At 38.2% G+C, this 19714-nt stretch overlaps 1 protein-coding gene across 7 annotated transcripts in view; it reads right to left on the minus strand.

The window, feature by feature from the left end:
• Window positions 1-18663, minus strand: part of ralgapa2 (Ral GTPase activating protein catalytic subunit alpha 2) — a 195566-nt gene extending 176903 nt beyond the window's left edge. For 3 of the 7 annotated variants that reach the window (XM_015354284.2, XM_006626136.3, XM_015354267.2), the window contains exon 1: window positions 18234-18662. In XM_015354284.2, the coding sequence (XP_015209770.2) occupies window positions 18234-18339 (106 nt within the window). In that variant the 5' untranslated portion in view covers window positions 18340-18662. Of the gene's footprint in view, window positions 1-18233 lie in introns of all 7 variants that reach the window. The other 4 variants (XM_015354291.2, XM_015354273.2, XM_015354302.2 and 1 more) reach the window with 2 other exon arrangements.
• Window positions 18664-19714: the final 1051 nt, after the last annotated feature.

Here is a 19714-nt window from a genome sequence, read left to right on the forward strand (position 1 = left end):
GGGCTCTAGGAACTGTAGATGTACAACAACCCCAAAGATGGCAGCTTTAATATTTCACACAGGACAGGTGTGTTTTCTCAACATGAGATTCATCATTGTTAAGCTAAACATCACACGAAAAAGCATTCCAATAAACTCAATTTTCATTTAATTGGACCATAAGACTGTTACCTTTCTTACGTTATGTTTGGCATGTCTGCATATCCTCTTTTTGTAGTTCACTCTCAGAAGAGGCTTCTTCCTTGAATAACTGAATGAATACAACATTCATTCAGGCATACTGCATGGTAAACGGTAGTTTTCAATACCCTGTACCCTGAAAATGCCAGTGTGTATTGGAGGTTTCAAACTATTGCTTTTGAATCTTCAGTTTCCTCCCAAACTTCCTGTTTTACAGACTCATGATAAGATACACTTGCATCCTCTTCCTGGCGGGGCAGACACTATACCAGTAGCTTTAAAAAATGTCTTCATAATTGACACTTTCAGATTCAGCTTTATGTGGATTCTTTTCCAGCCACCCCAACTTGTGGAGCTCAATAGCTTTTTGCCTGCAGTCTTTGAAGAGGACTTGGACCTTAACCACCATAATTCTGCTACTACTGATGACTGACTTTTACTTTTAAATACAGTCTGCAAAGCACTTCCTCTGTTTATCTTGTCATTCACTAGAATATGCTTTTCCTCCAATGTAAAAACCCTTTTTGTGGAAGTGCAACATGAAGGGGGAAGTACTGAACTTTACATAGAAAACGCAAGCAGTTTAAATCCTTAGAGGTATTGACAACGTCAGGCCAGAGAACTCCTTCAGCCTGAACAGCGAAACGCAAACCAGAGGACATGAGTGGAAAATATTGGGAAAGCGCATGAGAACACAGAGAACACATTGCACTTCTTTACACAAAGGGTTGTAGAAGCCTGGAACCTGCTATCCTACTGTTTTGTCAAACCCCATATTCCAGTGTTTTGATAAACAGCTGCATGAGATCCTCAGATAAGTTAGCTATCCGCAACAAAACAAATCAGCTGGGCTGAACAGCCTCCTCACATTTGCAACCTTTCTGTTCTTAAAAGATCAAGATCACAGACTTTCAAAGCCACTAAAGTGCATGACCGCAGGATATATGATATTCTACTGTCATGAAACTGGACCTATAAACACAGCCAGAACACTGCATGTCATGATGATAAAGGGTGATGAGTGAGATGTCAGAATCACCTGTGGATCACCAGAGTTTATGTGGTATCTTTTTTCTCAAACCATGCTGATCTTGCAAGATTTAGATTTTTGCTCACGAAGAGTAGTTTCTTAAGTACTTCCAGCTTAGGGCTCCAGTTTCTAAACTTGCCAAGAAGCAGCTACTCCTAAACTGGGTAAACGTTGTTTTTTAATGAGATATAAATAATCCTTGTAATGTTAAGCAACAGACTGCGTCTCTGTCTGGTTTCCCATACAGTCCAGTCTTCATACATCAACATACCAGCAGAGAACAAAAAGGACATACTTGGTATTGCTAGACATTTAACCAAAAGAAATTCTAATGGTCGGGATTTTTGTGTGATTTCCTTAATTATCAAAGATTTACAAATTAATGTACTGTAGTACTATGGATCATTGGGGATTTTCATCATTAAAGTTTGCGAGTACAGAAATCCCCTCAGAGAGCTGTAACACAGAACAGGAAAAAACATTGCTTTGAACATATCCTCTTGATTTACAAGCCCATATAGAGAAAACAAATAAACTGTACAACAAATATTACTTACTAAGTACTAGTAATAGGTACAAGGTTACAGTAATAGTAAAAGGTACAAGGTTTTGCACAGGAACTGCGGTGTATTAAGTGTTCTGACTTACATCTTAGTAAGGCTAGCTATGAAAAGACTACACAGGAAGCACATATCTTAGGGGTAACGGTGTAAATCGCCAAGCAAAATTTTAAAGAATTTTTAAACCACCAGGCAAACCATTTCATACTAATGTAACTGACAAAACTAAAACTGGTATAACTGGCTTCAGGATGTTAATCCACTTTGATACAAAAGGCTGAGAAATTTCACAATCAATACTGGTGAAATATATGTTTTTCCCATTGTAAATGTAGGTGTGTCACAATGGGTGTTACTACATTTAAGTGCTTACATTTAATTAATGCCTTTTATCAATAACTATCCAGATTTACGGGTTTCTATTAAGAATAGAAAAAAATTAAAGAGCTTTATCTGATGATACATCAGCACTGTAATTTGTTTTAATTTGTTTCCCATCTTTCTAAAACAGAATGTCTGAAAACTTTCAACTTGATTAATCATCTTTGGTTGAATATAGAATCAGATTTCCAGAATTTCAGTTTAAAATGGAACATCTCTAATTATGACTCTCCAAACTGTTGTCTTTGGAGTCATAAGAACAACTAGTACTGTTGCTCAAGGGCGTTTAATTAACTAGTATTATATGCGTTCAGGTGGGTATCTGCGTCAGCATGCGTAGGCTGCAAAGGAACACGTAATAGGTTAATTCCATGCTGAAAAGAGAAGAGAGAAAACACAACGTTTCGGCCGTGGAGCCTTCTTCAGGTTTCTCACACCTGAAGAAGGCTCCACGGCCGAAACGTTGTGTTTTCTCTCTTCTCTTTTCAGCATGGAATAAACCTGTTGCTTGTAGTATTATATACTTTAAACTAAGGGGGGCAGACTACATGAACACTATTAGAAGTTTGTAAATGTTAAACAAAAAGAAAACAGGTCTGTAAAGCCGTGAGAGGTTGAGACCAGCTCTGAGTCGGACACGCCTAAAAGCCCAGGCACAGGACTCTTAAGTGGAGAAGGTAAAATAGTAGTGGCAGGCAAAATATAAAAAATAAAAAAGGGGTGCACACCTCCCAAACGAAATAAAAAGAGTAAAGGGGGGCGAGACAGCCCTGAAAAAGGAAAACCTTCTTAACAAAAATGTTTCTTCCGAGTCGTCGTATCTGGGAATGATAACGGGAAGAGAACAGGAACATATCTGAGTTGAATAAGAGCGATGCGATCGCTGAAATTCACAGAGTTAGGCTCTAAAGACAAATCAAAGATTTAGCGGTCTGAACAGACTTAAAGCAATTAATTAACGTGATTGGGAGTTAGACCAGGAGTCTAATTGAAAAACTGAAGGCTTAATTGAAAGACGACTCGACCTAGTTTGAATGACAGGTTGAGAGCTCGTCCCAGTCCGGGCATTACAAAGTCTGTTGTAATACCAATAAATAATACCAGAATTAGCATATCATATTAGAGTGCCGTGTCCATATTGCTTGACTGTAAAGAAATCAGACTGCCATCTCAATACTTTCTGAGGGCACAGTATAAAGTACTTTATCATTCTGTGGATGCAAATCATGAAATATAAATGCCAGTGTCTTGGAGAATCCTGTCTTTCATATTCAAAGAAACAGCACTCTGTCAAACATAATGCTCAGTCACTGAACCTATCACGATAGCTGATTATTAATCTAAGGCTTCTCAAAGGGTTTCAAAATTAATTCTATAAAGTGTTTCTTTTCTGGCTGCAGTTCCAGAAATGTTAAAAGGCACTCCAGAGTAAAGTTTGACAATTCAACTTTTGACTGACAGAAGGTATCTTTTCTGATTTTTAGACTTTATAATCTATATTATATACAGTACAAAGTAATTTCGGTACCTGCTGCATAAAGCATTGATGACTTTTTGTCTAAAATGTTATCAGTATATGAGAACTCAACCACTATGTTTATTGGAATATACAGGTATACTTGTAATATGCACAATATCTAACAATTAGAAAATTGTCATTTTTAAATTAAAATTATATATATATATATTCAGCAGCTTCTTTTCTAGAATTCATGCTAAGCATTGGATATTGCCCAGTCATGTGGGAGAGTTGTCAGCCTCCTGCTTAACTATCAATTTGTGGCAGAAGCACTATGACTAACAGAACTGGTCTGCACTTTTTCAGGGTCATGTCACAACCGCATACAAATACCACATATCAATGAGGTTGATGTCTTGCCCTTTGCTTAAAGATTAACTTTGCAGGATGAAATTGCCAGAGCTTAGAACTTCTGTGAACTTCTAACCAACTGCATGACGGAAACATTATTTGAATTTACCTTGAAACAGCACAGGCATCGTCACCAGATGTTTAATGTTTCAGAAAGATACTAAGCTTTGCCAAGTTAGCTGAATACTCCATAGTTACAGTGCACTATGAAATTCTCTTAATATGATGTCTGATGCAGACAAGAACTTAACTACAGCTACAGTGTTCCACAGTATATGCTGTAAAGCAGGGATCTCTAACACCTGTCCTGGAGAGTTCCAAACCAGCAAGATTTGTAGGTCACCATTAGGATCAGAGTCCTCTTCATATAACAGATTTTTTGTTTGACTCATCCATACCTTGCAAGTGTTGCCAATCTTTAAGAACTGATGACCTACAAGAATAACTGGATTGGTGCTCTCCCGGGGCAGGGTTGGACACTTCTTTATGTGTTGCTAGACTTTACACCAGGAAAGTAAGAAACCTAGGACTCTGCAAGAGGTAAGACCACTCAAATGGTTTAAGTACTGGATCTACTACACAAAAATCTTCTGAAGCTAAAAAAGGACATCCATATTCAGTTAACTGTGTTAGTTTTCAAATCACAGATGGTAGTCATGGTATTTCTGCTAATGGATTAACGAAAGGTACCATCAAATAAAAAATGGATTTAGGACGCCTGACTGATCCACTCAGAACAAAGTCTAGTCCTTCCCATGATGCCGATCTCTGTCCCTCATCTAACAGCCACCGGCAGAATTCTGACTGACTCTGCAGAGTCACACAGCCTGCGTCATTCCTGTTGTAACATTAAGTAGGTCAATATCTGAGACAACAGACTGAACCAACTTTAAAAATTCAAATAAAATGTGAAAAATACACAGTATATACAGGGAGAGAGCTCTCTTACATAAAAATGGCTGCTCTCCTTAATAGGAGAAATTTCCCTCAGCAAAAGAATGGGAAAAGAAATCTTCTCTGTTAAACTGTAAGAGCAGGCACATAACTGTGTAAATTGTTGAATATATCCTGTGCAATACTAATGTATAGATCACAGAAGAATGCTTCTTTAGATAGATAGATACTTTATTGATCCCGTGAGGGAAATTGCAGTGCAACAGCAGCTTAACACACACAACACAGCCACAGTGTAACGAATTATATAATAATAGTACAATACATACAATACAATACAAGAGTTACTCACAGTCCGGACACACAAGAGCAAACTAGAACAGAACAGTACACAAAAAATCGTATCACACGTATGAATATAAATATAAATGTATTGCACAGGTCCCTGGCATATATTGCACAAAAGTGGTTGTAAACGGGAAAAAGAAAAAGAAAAAGAAAGAGAACAGATGTAGCAGTAGATGTGTATATGCGTTTAGTCCAGAAATAGGTCACTGTCGATGTTGCCTCTGCCAAGACGCAAGGTGGATGCGTTGTACAGTCTTATGGCAGACGGCAAGAATGACCTCCTGTAGCGCTCCCTGTCGCACCGTGGATGAATCAGTCTATTGCTGAACGTGCTCTTCATTCCTGCAAGCCTGTCATAGAGGGGATGGGAGAAGTTGTCCATGATGGCCTCTAGTTTGGACATCATTCTCCTCTCAGCCACTACCTCCAAGGGGTCCAGGTCAGACCCAATGACAGAGCTTGCTCTCCTGATTGTTCAGCCTTTTGGAATCTACTGCTCTAATCCCAGAGCCCCAGCACACCACTGCGAAGAAAATGGCACTCACTACCACCGACTGATAAAACATGTGTAGCATCTTACTACACACATTGAAGGACCTGAGCCTCCTCAAGAAGTAAAGTCGGCTCTGTCCGTTCTTATTTCATGAAACAATAGATATAGGTTCTACCATAAACGCAGGAAAATGACAATGTTACTGCACACACATTACAGCTACTGAGAGATTTTAAATCTGGATGGACAAGCTGAAACGCAAACTATTTTGGAAGAAGGTAAAGATTTGGAATTTTTTTTTTCTCGGTAATAGTATTACTAAGAAACTGGAAGTAAATTCAGAAAATATTATATAGGGGCAAAAAAATCTGAGGAATCAATTTGTGAATGAAGAACGAACAGCTTATGAACCACAGTATAAGCAATTCTGTGCACACTTACAGGAAAGACAGAAGAACCAAGAGGCTGGGAGAAACAATTCCAATACAAGACAAACATCACAATATGGGAAAAACATCATTATATACATTATGTATAGATGTTTGTATTAGGATCTGACTGATAATTTCCATCTGTAAACAGCAATCAAAGCATTAGGCAATATATATATATATGACAATAAAGATTCAATAAGTACACGTTTCTGTTCAGGCTTTAAGTTAATGACCTTCCTTAAATTCAGAAATCGTATAAACCCTTAAAAAACAGACAAAAATCGCCAGGCAGCCCATGCACCACAGAATGTAACTTTTTTTATTGTTTACAATGAGTGGGATAGACGCCATTGTTTCCTTTACTGCATATGCATATATGGACAGTTGCTTATGTGATACCATTTAAAAGCATTAAAGTAACACTCTAATATCATATAAAAGCAAGATAAAAGTAATTATTTATATTTAAGATTTGTGAACTATTTGAACTGATGTACTGCCACCAGTCCTGACTCATTAATTCAGCAAAGCCCTTACATACTGCCTGAACTGTAGGAGAATTAGCAATGCTACAATAAATCACCCTCCCGCCTAAGGCTTTGTTGACAGGACATTTATTACAGTACCCAACTGTTCGAGATTAGCCTTCAATTAAGATTTTTCACTGAATCGCAGCCTCAAGACGTTTATGAGAAATTCCATCTGTGTTTGTCAGAAATGTTTGTAAGCTTGAGGTTTAAAAAACAAGCCACAAACTCAGCTTTCCTTTTGTAACAGTGGCTACTGTCACATCACTACTGGAGGTGCTTTACAAGATCTCTACTTCCACATGTTAAGAAACATATCTTCATACACAACAGTCTTAAAGTTTCATGCAAGAAAGTTGAACAAATAGGTTTTGTGAAACACTAAAATACCAAATTTCAAAAGCTTTTGAAAGGCTCTAAATGCATAAACAATACTAGATCTAAATTAAAATATGCAGTGAGCCCTAAATGTATTTTCACATTGGAAATACAGTATTACTCCTAGCCATTTGTAAAATATAATCTTGTCCATTCTGTCTACTGAGACAGACTTTTTCTGAAACATGAACTTGTAACTCTCTCCTAAGGCAAACCTGCTGTACACATCAGCCAGCATAGTATTACGATTAACTTTTCATTTCCTGTATTTGACACATAGCCTGTTCCTGCAGAAAATGACAACTCAAAAGACTTTAAAAACCATGTAATGATGCTTTTTCATCTATTACATGTACTTCATAAGGCCATTTTCTGATAGTATATTCTGTTCCAAAAGACGTTAAAGTTATTAAAAACAGGTGTTTCACCAAAGGATAAATGACTACGAATTTTCAATAATTCAGTACAGCCATCACAAATTGCAGACTGAAGTTCACCTAACTGGAGTTAATATTAAGCCAATGTCTTGTATTTGAGCTAATAAATAACTCATAAATGGTCCTTTAAAACATAAATAAATACATGTTTATTCATTTGTCTGAATAATTTAAGAAACTGAGTGTTGTCTATTGCCTCATCATTTATGAATCCTTTAAAATATTAAGTGCAAAAACACAACTTAAATTTACTAATAAATTAGGCCTGCGTATGGTATAAGCTCACCTTAAACAGTCCTCAAAATAAGACTGCTTTTCTGGGTAATAGGGGGAAACAATTTTATTTTCCTTCCTACAGTACATTACAGAGTACAAACACTGAAAGAATTTCACAAACAACTCATTCCTCACTTCATCCTCTACCAATTTGAATACAAAGAATAAAAAATAATATTTTGCACATAGACAATAATGCTCTTCACATGTAAATGAAAGCATTTAATACAAAATACAATAAATCTTTATTTCCGACAGCGGCTAAACTGTTATTAGAAAGCGTTTTTGCTGCCTGATCATCACAAAGCATTAAACCTCAAACCCGTTTCCTTACAGAGGAGTTTATTGCCATATGTACAGGATAACAGAATTCTTATTCACACTGATCTCCTGAGACATACAGAGTACAACACCACACAATATAGACAGTACATTACAAACATAATAAATATTAACAACAGGAAAATGTTGTGGAGAACAATAAACACGTAGTAGTGAAAAAAAACATGGTAGTCCATGCAAAAAAGTGCATAGTGCCGATGTGTATGGAGTCTGGGGCATTGCAGTTAGCCGTTAGCACTGCAGTAGGGTAGAAGGTATTCTTAGGTCTAGCGTTCCGTGCTTTAATAGTGCAGTACCACTTATAATAAGTGCAGGAGGGAGAACAGTTTGTGACCACGAGGATGTGATAGTAAATCACATCTTATAATCCTCTGTGCCATTGCCACAACCCTTTGTAGTGCATCTCTGTCAGGCGTTATAGTATTGCAGTACCACGCAGTGATACCACTAGTGACATCTGACAGGAGGTCTAGTAGTAGCTAGTAGTAAGTCTGTTAGCAGGTCTTACATCTCGGCCTATGTATTAAACCATACATTGAGTAAACTGTTATGGTAAATAATGCGTGCCTCTCTGTGTCCTGCCAATAGTTCCTTACTCTTTAAGCAAGTCAACAAGGAAGTACACAAATCTGCTATGTGAAAAATGTCAGCTCCAGCCTACTGAGACAAACTCAAAGGAAAGTAATTGAAGCAATAGGCCTACAGGATCGACCTCACTTACAGAAGAACTCTCTATCATTGCCTTGATAAGAAAACAGTTCTTCCAAGCCACTTCTTACAAACATGACTAATATATAAGCATGAGCATATATTCCATTTGACCTCAATAAAGATGTAAGCCAATTAACAACCACTATCAGCACTATTAGAAAAGCCGGCCAATGTACAGAAACCAAGGTACTGCATGAGGAGCGGATAGGATACTGAAAACAAAAAGTCAAGTAAAATCAGAAGAACTGAACAACCAGAAACTATGTTAATCATACGAAAATATGGATTATCTGTACAGACAGACAACAAAAAAGTAATTGACAATGGAAAAAAAGGGAAATCAGAAAATAAAATGCTTCATTCAATCATATACAAATCTTAAACAGGGAATTTGCCTGCAACGGAAGAGGCAAAATAAGATTTTTAAATGTAAAGATTAATCAATTAATGAAATGCAAAAGGAAATAAATTCACAGTTAAACCTATTATTTATTTGCGAATCAGTCAATATAATTTGAACTTAATCTCCTGGATCTTTTGCATTGATCTCATTTTCTTTTGCATATAATACATTTATATTTGAAATATATGGTTCACAACCACATGTACTGTCCAGTGTTACTACAACATACAGGTATGAATAAATGTCCTTATATGATCATTTTAAAGGTTCTGTAAGTAGTATGGAAGTAAACTATGAGCTGCAACTTCAGCTGAAATATAAACATGGAGATGTAGAGAGAATATAAAAATAAAATATAAAAATCACTTAATGTATAATTTAGCATTGTATTTACAGTATTTTCAAGTTCTGTTGCTGTATCTAACATCTCTCAAACTCCGGATCTAACATTTAAGTACGTTTCCAGACATACAGGTAACTAACTATATTTTACACTTCTAGATAGACCATAATGTTTAGTGCGCTTGAGGTTTCGGATTTCATTTCCTTTGTGAGTTTTTTCTAAATAATTCCATCAAAAAAGGGAAAGCATCAGTCCGAAATCAGTAAATACAGATTTAAATAATGTCAAAAAAGAAGGTCCTAAGTAAAAAAAACATTTGGGCGCCAAATGCCCCACCTAAATTTGTGTCCGGATGTACTAAGTACAATAATCCATACTAAGTGGATGGTTAAAAATTTCGACAAAGTCTTAAGTTTTATCATTTTGTCAGGAGCTGCACAGTATTTGGATTTTAACTGAGCTGCCTGCCTTTTTCGCTGCTCACAGACCAAAGACTGCTGTTCATAGGGTTTCCACACACACTGCAATGAGCATGTGAATGTCAGTCTAGCTCCTACTCGTGTTAATGCAAAATGCACTCATTAAAATGCACTCCACCCGGAACATCTTCTGATAGCCAGCTTTTCAACAGTTTTAAGGTTGCTTGTGACAGTTTCTAATTACACAAACAAATTCTTCTTGCAAACCATTTAAATGAAACTGCATGTACAGTATAAATATCATCAGACACACAATGGTATATATTGCACAGAATATATTTTCTGCTGTGCTCTCCTTTGAAATCTAATCTGGAGGTGTGGAGCGCAGACTCCACATTACATAATGAATAACAAAGAAATCTGGCATTCTTACGAAACCCTCAAGGTTTTCGATCCTTAAAACTGTCAATTGTTACCTAACCTCTAATCTTAAAATACACCCTGGCTTTCACAATGTTCCTGACCTAATAAAAACAAGGGCAGCTCTAGAGGCAGAACAGACTGAAGTAAGCGTAAGCGCTATATTACTCATCTTTCTATCCATCATCTGAAACCTGTTAATTCCTGTAAAGGTTCACAACCTCCCACATCCAATTTCCTGAAGTACAGGGCAGTAGGTGGGACGAAACCCTGGAGATGATGCCAGACTACCACAGGGCACACACACAAGCCCACAGGGGTAATTCAGAGACTCCACTTATCCTAACCAGCACGTCTCTGGGAGAAGGGAGGTAACCAGAACAAACCTGGGAAGACCATGCAAACTCCACACAGAACACGCTCTAGGCTACAATCAAACGTAGGAACCAATAACTCTAAAGAGCAGCACTAACCACCACACTATCATTGCACCATATGTTACTCTCTACATCCATCCATCCATCTTCTAACCAATTCATCCAATACAGAATCACAGGGGAGCAGAAGCCTATCCCAGCAAGCAACGGGCACAAGGCAGGATACACCCTGGACAGGACGCCAGTCTATCATGGCGCACACACAGATACCAACACAGACATGCACACACTGACACCAGGGCCCACTTTACCAAAAGCCAATTAACCTGCCAATATGCTTCTGAACTATGAGAGGAAACCAAAGCACATGTCTTTCATGTGGAAACTTAGCTTTAAAAATATACAATACAATTCAAAATATCAAGCATGTCTAAAAATTCCTTTACTTTCAGTATTTACCCCTTTTGTTAATTATTTCTATAATTACCGAATTAAAACAACTGCAGAAGAGGTATATACAGACATATATACACACATTACATATCATACACCTGTTTCTTAAAATATTGACTCATGGTGTCTTGAAAATGCTGATCTAAAACATAAATTCATTTAAATAAACCACTACATGGAAAAGCATACTTTTTCTTTCTAGGATTAACATATTCCATCCTAAAGCACCCCTAAGGGAAGACAGGAGCTTGTCTGAAAGAAGAAGAATTAGGAAAATGCTTTAAAGCTTCACGATCAACAAAGAAACTTGCAGATGAAGCAGAAAACAAATTGGAAAATGACCATGAAATGGGTGCCTTCAGGGCAGAGAGAGCGCTTTGCCAGTTCATTGATTTGAACAGTAAACTCAATATGTTTCTTGGTGATATCAGTTATGGTGTCTGGTTTTGGTAAGGATTTCAGGTTTTTTTTCAGCCAAGATTAACCTGACTATAGTCTCACTGTTTTCAAGAAGCAAAGACAGATTAATTATGTTATGTTTTCCCACAGATACGCATGGCATTTTTGGCATCATTTTTATTCTGGAGTAAGCCAAAAACTATCAAATAAATAGATTTAAGATGTTGACACTAAAACTAGATTTACCTTACATTTAAATAGATTTCTCAAATCAGACGAGGGGCATTCTGCTGCCTGACCATCAGAGTTTTGCTAGAGAAAGGGTTTTCGGGCCTACGGAGTTCACACGGGGGAGAGGGTATAAAAATGTTATTTCTGCTGTAAGAGCCTTCCAAATGTTTGATTTGGGTCATTTACAAAGGCCACATACCTTTGATTCCAATCCTGCCAAAAGGTTTTTAAACCCCCCTGAAATTTTAGTTTTCATATTTTTGACCAAGTTTAGACCAAAATAACTTCATCACTGTGACTGGCCCTAAAAAAGTCACCCGAACATATTGAGTGGAGCTCGGTATCCAAGGATTTTGGATTTCTGGAGATGCTCTAACACAGCTCTTGGAATACACTTTGTTGAGACTAAAGTACCACGCAGAGCTCACCAAACAGGTGCTCTTCTCCACTTTTGCATAATACAGAGCAGCGGAATGAGGCCAAAGTATTGGTGTTCTTCACAGCCCTTGGAGAGGTTATGAAGATGTACAACCTGGTCTGCAACCAAATCAGTCCATGGAAAAATGAAAATACAAATGGAAGCTATCCAACTCAGCAGGAGACATTTTCTCATTTCCATTAATGGGTTCCATTAATGAAAACCAAAATGCTGAAATGTCAGATTGTATCTAACAAATTTTAAAAGCCTCCTTTCCCATTTGAGTCATACTGCAAGTTCCTCTGGGTGCTACCGGTTTCCTCCTACAGTCCAATGCCATGCTGGCAGGTTAATTGGCTCCTGGAAAAACTGGCCCTGGTGGGAGTGTGTGTGTCTGTGTGTGCCCTGCGGTGGACTGGTGTCCCATCCAGGGTGTACCCTGCCTTGCGCCCGTTGCTTGCCAGGACCCTGGCCAGTGACCCCGAATTCGATAGCGAGGTTAGAAAATGATGGATGGATCGCTTTCAATTCACCATTGAGAAACAGAACCAAAAACAGAAAGATAGGTTTAAAGGGAAAGTGATGGTGAGGTGCTGGCGAACTAGGTGTAATAAATGACTTCCAGATGTTACAAAACTCACCTAAGAATGTAAAGTTGATGCTGTTTCCTGTTTGCTTGGTTGACTGCTTGTTTGGTTTTGGACTGTGAATACTGTATATCCAAAATGTCCAACTGTACAAGTCAAGTACTTATTTTACAAAGCGCAAAAATATGTTTTCAAGAAAAGAGATAAAACTATATGAGTAAGGAAGTAACAGCTTGGATAGTTGCCTGGAACTGCACTTGCAGAAATCCACTGTATTAAACATCATTTTGATAAGCACAAAATGACACAAATCCCTAGTTCTAGTCACTATGATTATTACCAACTAAAGCAGGCTATGAAAGGTTTTTCAGTTGTATAAAGCACAACAGAGAATTCTGAAACAGCCTGAACCATACTGTATCTACAATGTCCAGCATTAAATATTCAAATTTTAAAACTGAGCCAGGAAAGTCTTAGTCTAGGATGACCGTCTAGATGTGTTATTACTAGACATGGGTTTTAAAACACCCTCAGTGCTATGCCTACATTCAAATAAGCTGAGGAACCTGCAACAATGATGTTACAACATTTAACACCTACTCCAGGCACTGATTCAGACATCAATCTTATAATGATCTATGTGTAGTTTTCAAAAACAAAAACAGATTTCTCTTGCTTACAATATTTAAAATCAGCAGCTTTTGGTTCAGTAGAATTAAAATAATATCCTCCAAAACTAACAACCAAGGCAAAATTAAATGTGTTTTATGGATTTTGATAAGTGTAATGTTTTACGTGTTCCAATGTTTTAACAACTGCAGATTTAATAGTCTCAAAACCCCGCAATGGACCACTTGCCTGTGGAGAGTCCTTTATGAAGCTCACACAAACTACTATAGGCGTTTTTTACAGAAGCTTAAGTACATCACATGATACATATTTATTTACACTAGGTTTTGACTTTTACTTACCAGACAGGTTAGATTAGCTTGCACTACACCTTACAGCTGTGTGTTCTTGCTCCTTTCAAACAGTAGGCACAGTAGATGCAACTGAGCTCCACCTCATTTTAAGTGTTTTGCAAATAAAATAAATTCTTTTATTAACTAAAATTAAAGTTGGAGGTGTATTTTAACATGGAATCGCTTCTTTTATTCCTGAGTGCATGGGAAGGAAAAGAATGAAAAAACCTGAGCAACTGAACCAATTCAGTCACTATGATATATTCAGGTGACTAAGAGGCCTATTCAGAGATCGAAGGCCTGCCCAGCCACGCACGACATCAAAATCTGCAGCCGCTCCCAAGCAAAGCACAACAGACATGCAGAACGTTTTCAATTTTCCCATCTCACATCAACTCCATCAGTAGTTGACACTGTATTTCCATGATTTTTGCATAAAAAAGTGGACATTTCCAATGTGTGTTTAATTACAGACCATCAAGACATATCTTTCTCATAGGAAGTCATTGTTTCAAATGGAAAAGCAATCTGGAGTAAAAGTACTCCAAACTCACTAATTACAGTAAATCCTCTCTGTTACATATTGCAGTGTAAATCCATAGTCCTGTACATTTTTTGGTTGGAGGGTAATTATTAACAAGGATGCTTTGCTATAGCATGTATTTTTTTATTTGACTGCACTTTATTTGAACGCCGTCTAAAAAATGTCAGTCAACGCATTTAGTTATCACATATACCGAAAGCACAAAAATTTCACCAGTTAACAGGATTTTAATACAGCTACCTCATTCTTTATACATTTGTCACCTAACTTTTCTTTTAATGGAACCACAAAGCAAACATCATTCTTCAACACCAACAAGAGCCAAATTAAACAATTTCCTAAAGAATAGCACATTGTGAACTGCAAATCTTCATAATACATCACCTGCCACTTCATTCGGTACATTTCAAATTGGGTACAGAACTTAAAAAAGGTGCATGCCCATGGTGGACAGTAAAATCAATAGGGTTCCCTACTTGTATTATGTTAACGAAACAAATTCAGGGCTGCTTTTACATATGGTACTCTAGAACCATTCACAATACACGTATACTAGTCACGTGACATTAAAGTTTCCAATCTGAATCAGAAAGCAAAACATGAGATCTCTTCATATAATTTATATTGCTGTTATTGCCTTTGTCACAAGCCTGTCAATTTTTTCTACATAACGCAAGAAAGGGTGCCAACATGAGGAGGGGGAGAGTTTGCTTCTCAACCACCTGGTTCGGAAACCTTTTCCATACACAAACAACTCTGAGTAAATAACTTGTTTTTTTTCCTTTCTAAATGAATGCCCGTTTACTGTCCAATTGTGACCTGGTGTTCTTGATTCGCTGCTGAGCGTGAAACACTCACAGTCTCCTGGGTGGACCTTATCTTTATCCCTCAGAAGTTTGTCAATTTCCATGAAACCTCCTCCTTTCCCCCCAGTTTGTAGTGAACAGTAGTGAACCATCCAGTCAGCGGAAGAGTATAAGCCACAAAGCAGTAAAGCAACACAACTATGAAAGAAAACATACTTTTCCTACTTTACATATTTTTGGTCTTCATAAAATGCTCATTACAGATCTGTTAGCACAGTTTATCACTGCACACCATATCAGCTCCAATGAATTTTAAAGGTAGTTGACTAAAATATTACTTGCGTACTGTAGGACCCATCAAAATCTCCCTGAAGCATCATCACTCACTCTGCTTTCCTGTACACTGCACAGGGAACTAAAAGTGGGGAAAATCTATTGTTTATGAAACTGCAGTTTTTTTTTTACTGAAGTGAAACACCCATTTACAACATTAAAGAAGGGGACAAACAGTGAACATGGAAATAATTGCATTACTGGCCATCACTTTCAATGCCACATGAGCAGAAGAAAACGTTTAGATGTCAGGGGTTATCAAAACATACTACCTGATTAAAAAAAGCTAAGGAGTCACTTAGGATCATGCACAAATAAAATAGAGCTCTCCTACATTCCTTTGTGCCGGACAATAAATAGCTGTTTGGGGGTGTTAAGAAATACAGCAACCTACTGTAACTACTGTACTAACAATGAATTCTGTAAGTTTTACAATGTACTTTCATTTAGGATGTTCTGCTATTTTAAACTTTCCCTTCCAAAGCGCACTGACGCACTACAGATCAGGGTGAAAGGTTACAGGATATCACAACAGAAAAGGTTACCTATTGTAAAATACTAGCATTTGAGCATGTACTTCATTCTGTACTGAAATAAAACAGGGGCAAATATGGTTCATATACAGAAGATGTTACATACACTGTATCAACTCCTGTCCACTTGAGTGCAATTCAAGTCATAACATTCCACTATACAGCCAATTTAGTGAGTCCTACACGCAAGATAATGGATGTTTGTCTGCCAGCAGTACCAAGCTGGCAACCCTGACTTAACACACTGGTAGTATTTACACAGGGAGCTAGCAGCTGAGCAGTGAAAAATGTCTAAGGCCGATGTACCTCACAGTACCACCAAGAGCCCCAGTAAGCAGGAATCTAGTGTGGATAGCTACAGACAGACTGACCTCCTCAGATTTTGAACCTCACTGCATTCCCCTGACTTCATGCAATTAAGAAATAGTCTGGGCTGAAGCTAAAAATCAAAGAAAATTAAATTAACTGCCAGTCTTCAGTGCTCTGTCTCCTACAAGAAAATTAAACAATGATCAGGTTTCACCAGAGAGGTTAAATTAGGAATATGCTTCCCAAACTGTGGCAAATCACATGGAAAAACACAAACCTGGTGGTTTCACTATATAGAAAATTTAAAAGAACATACATTATAATTCAATCCATAAATAAACAAGTTAAAGTTTGTTTGGAAAGTGCTTCACTAATAATTGCATGTTTTGTTTCAAAAAACAAAATCAAAGTGCACTATTTAATGGTAACAGGCACTATTTGTAGGTGAAACTACAGCAAATGTACAATGTATTTCTATTATAAAGTAAAATCTAGCCCATTGTTGTCATATTTTAATGGTGTTGTGAAGAGCAATTATTCAGACAGTCTGAAGTACTGTCTGTACTATACAAATTAGGTCAAATCAAAGCACCTCCAGCATAATTTTAAAACACTGCTATTGCTTAGAATTTCCTCCTGGAAAAGCTATGAGACGTAGCATATACAGTATATCATTACTTTACAGTAATTTTTCAGACAGCACATGCTTAATATGACATTCAACTGCTAAACAGGCACATTTGAGCTCCAGACAGCAGTTTATTTAACTACCTTCCACAAAGGAAGTTCAAGATTCAGGAACTCGAGATATCAACCCCCACCCCTCTTTGACAACAGAGTGGGAGCTTATCAAAAAGACTCCCAGCTAAACTCCCTAAAAGAATACAGGAGAAAAGCAGGACGGTGAGAACCAACTGAAAAACAACTTTATTTTCTGCTTTTTAAAAATGTATCCGAAGACATCCTGACAAAAGTCGGCAAAATGACCTCTTACGAGGCAGGTATATACTGTATGTATTCCTAACCCGAAGCGCACCGCTCTGTAGTATAGAGAGTTATGCACATTTTTATACATGTATTTGTATTTTTAAAGCTAAATGGCACCCAAGAAAAGTCAATATCGACAAAATAAAATAACACAAATCTTGTGCAAGATTCAGGATGACAATGTTTAGCAATCATGCAACTACTTTCCCTACAGGCAGTGCTGTACCAATGTCACAATAAATACCCAACGCTCCTGCCTGCTCTCGTTTTAACGAGGGTGGCTTATTTTTCCGTTGTTACTGCTAGTGGGTGAATTCAGAGAGGAGACCTTGATCACATTTAAACATGCCAATTGACGTTTTAGTGGCTTGCTCGCCGTGAGGGGAAAATTGAATTGCACTGAATTCCTGTATTGCGGCACCACTGGGATCCAGTGAGTTTCCCCATTGAATGAGCTGCGTGCTGGTGCGGCTGTCACGGATGACAAGGTTAGCTTAATCCTAACGTCAAACCTGCGGCACCGGCTCGACTCAGGTAAATCGGCAACAACAGCCGCGAAATTCGCACAGTAAGGAAGTACAAAGCAGGCATTGTATTACAGAAAAAAAAAACCTCCGTTGTGTTTTTTTTTTTACTCGCTTAAACAATTCAGTACGTTCAGCACAACAGAAGTCCGAATGCAGACGTGGTTTAGCAGCGTAACAAAACACCAAAATCCTCTTCGGTGAACAGACAAATAGGAGCGGCTATATCAATTTGTGTTATCCCCAAACGAGCACAGAGGACAAACACGGGGGGATGCACCGCTGACTGTGGACGGGTGATCCCAGATGGAGCTGTCCTCTTACCTAGCAGTGACCGAAGGTGCTTGAGTCGGGTCAACACATCCTTCTTTGGGTCCAGAACTTTCTGTGAAGATTTCTTGACGTCTCCATGGCTCCTTCGAGAAAACATTCCGCTATAGAAGGAAATGTTGAAAGCTGCGGTTTCCTCCTTTATACCATACAGCCCCTCTCTGTATCACTTTCTCTCCCCCCTTCCACTCCTCCTCCTCCCCTTTCAGCTGTCGTGCCTGGCTTGCAAACCGACGCTGTGCGCCAGTCTCCTCCTTTCGTGGGAGTGTAAACACGGAGCGTGCCGTGCGTGGGGACGTCTCCGTGTCCTGCGCTCCAGAAGGGCATCGCCGCCGCTTCTTCATCTTCTTGTGCGGAAGTGAAGGACGGCGCGACCAGCAGCCGAAGAGCGCTTTTCCTCTCGCAAGTGGGGGGAATACGGAGACGGTCCGTGCTTAGGACAGTCGTCCGAAAATGCATTGCTGTTTGTCGTTTCCGTCTTTGCCGTTTTCTTTGATAAAACGACGCGAGAAACACGAATACTAGGAAGTGAATACTAAACACACGCATGTGGGTACTGTGTGTATTCGTATATGCTCGCTGCTTTTAAAACTGCAACATGGAGCAGTACAATGCACTGCAGGCTACTTACTGCATGGGCTCAGTGTAACAATGCTTGGAAGTACAGTATGTGTTACACAATTACAAGAATTTGTTCAGCCTCGAATGTTGCTCCCTTGGGGAGGTGTTTCTCATGGTCACACAAACGAGTGTAACACATTACATTATACTGTATATAAGCTTTAGCAGCTTGTAGCATAATCTCTTCAGATCTCAGAAGCTACTGTACTGTATGTAGGGCTGGGCCTAGCCAGGACCTCTAAGGAAAACCTAGTAGCTGCTATAAGCGGTATGTGTTTGTGGACCAGAAGGTGGCGCTCTTCTCTCTGTGCCAGAATGTCCCATCCATTGCCCGGCACGGTGACCGAGGGTACTGTTCTGTGAAGATTTCTTGCTTATGTGACGTGTTCATTAAAGAGTCCATGACACTGTGCATAAAAATATTGGTGTTGTGGCTAACATCCGCTTTAGAATATGACCTGCCTAAAAGTTCCCTCTTAATGTGTGTGTTTTATTTACAAAACATATTGATTTTATACGTTTCCCAAGAATAACAAATGAGATACTTACATAGAATAATGATTCAGCTACAATGACTCATGTTCAATAAATATTTTTTTATGTTTGTTGATACTAAAAAAAGCATGTTTTTTTTTTTCATTCAGGCAAATTGAAACAGAGTGGTCACCTTGAATGTAGCCTAGATTAAATTGTTTTACAAGCACACATATCACATCTGGCTCTTTTGGAAGACATATTTTGTAGTCCTGCCAAGCCAGAAGCTCAGATTCAGAGTTTATAGACTTTTTATACTGGTGGGAATTTTTATGGGACAGGCCATTAAAGGTTAATATACAGGCAACAGAAAGATTCAG

The sequence above is a fragment of the Lepisosteus oculatus genome, chromosome 2, assembly GCF_040954835.1.
Source record: "Lepisosteus oculatus isolate fLepOcu1 chromosome 2, fLepOcu1.hap2, whole genome shotgun sequence".
NCBI lineage: Eukaryota > Metazoa > Chordata > Actinopteri > Semionotiformes > Lepisosteidae > Lepisosteus > Lepisosteus oculatus.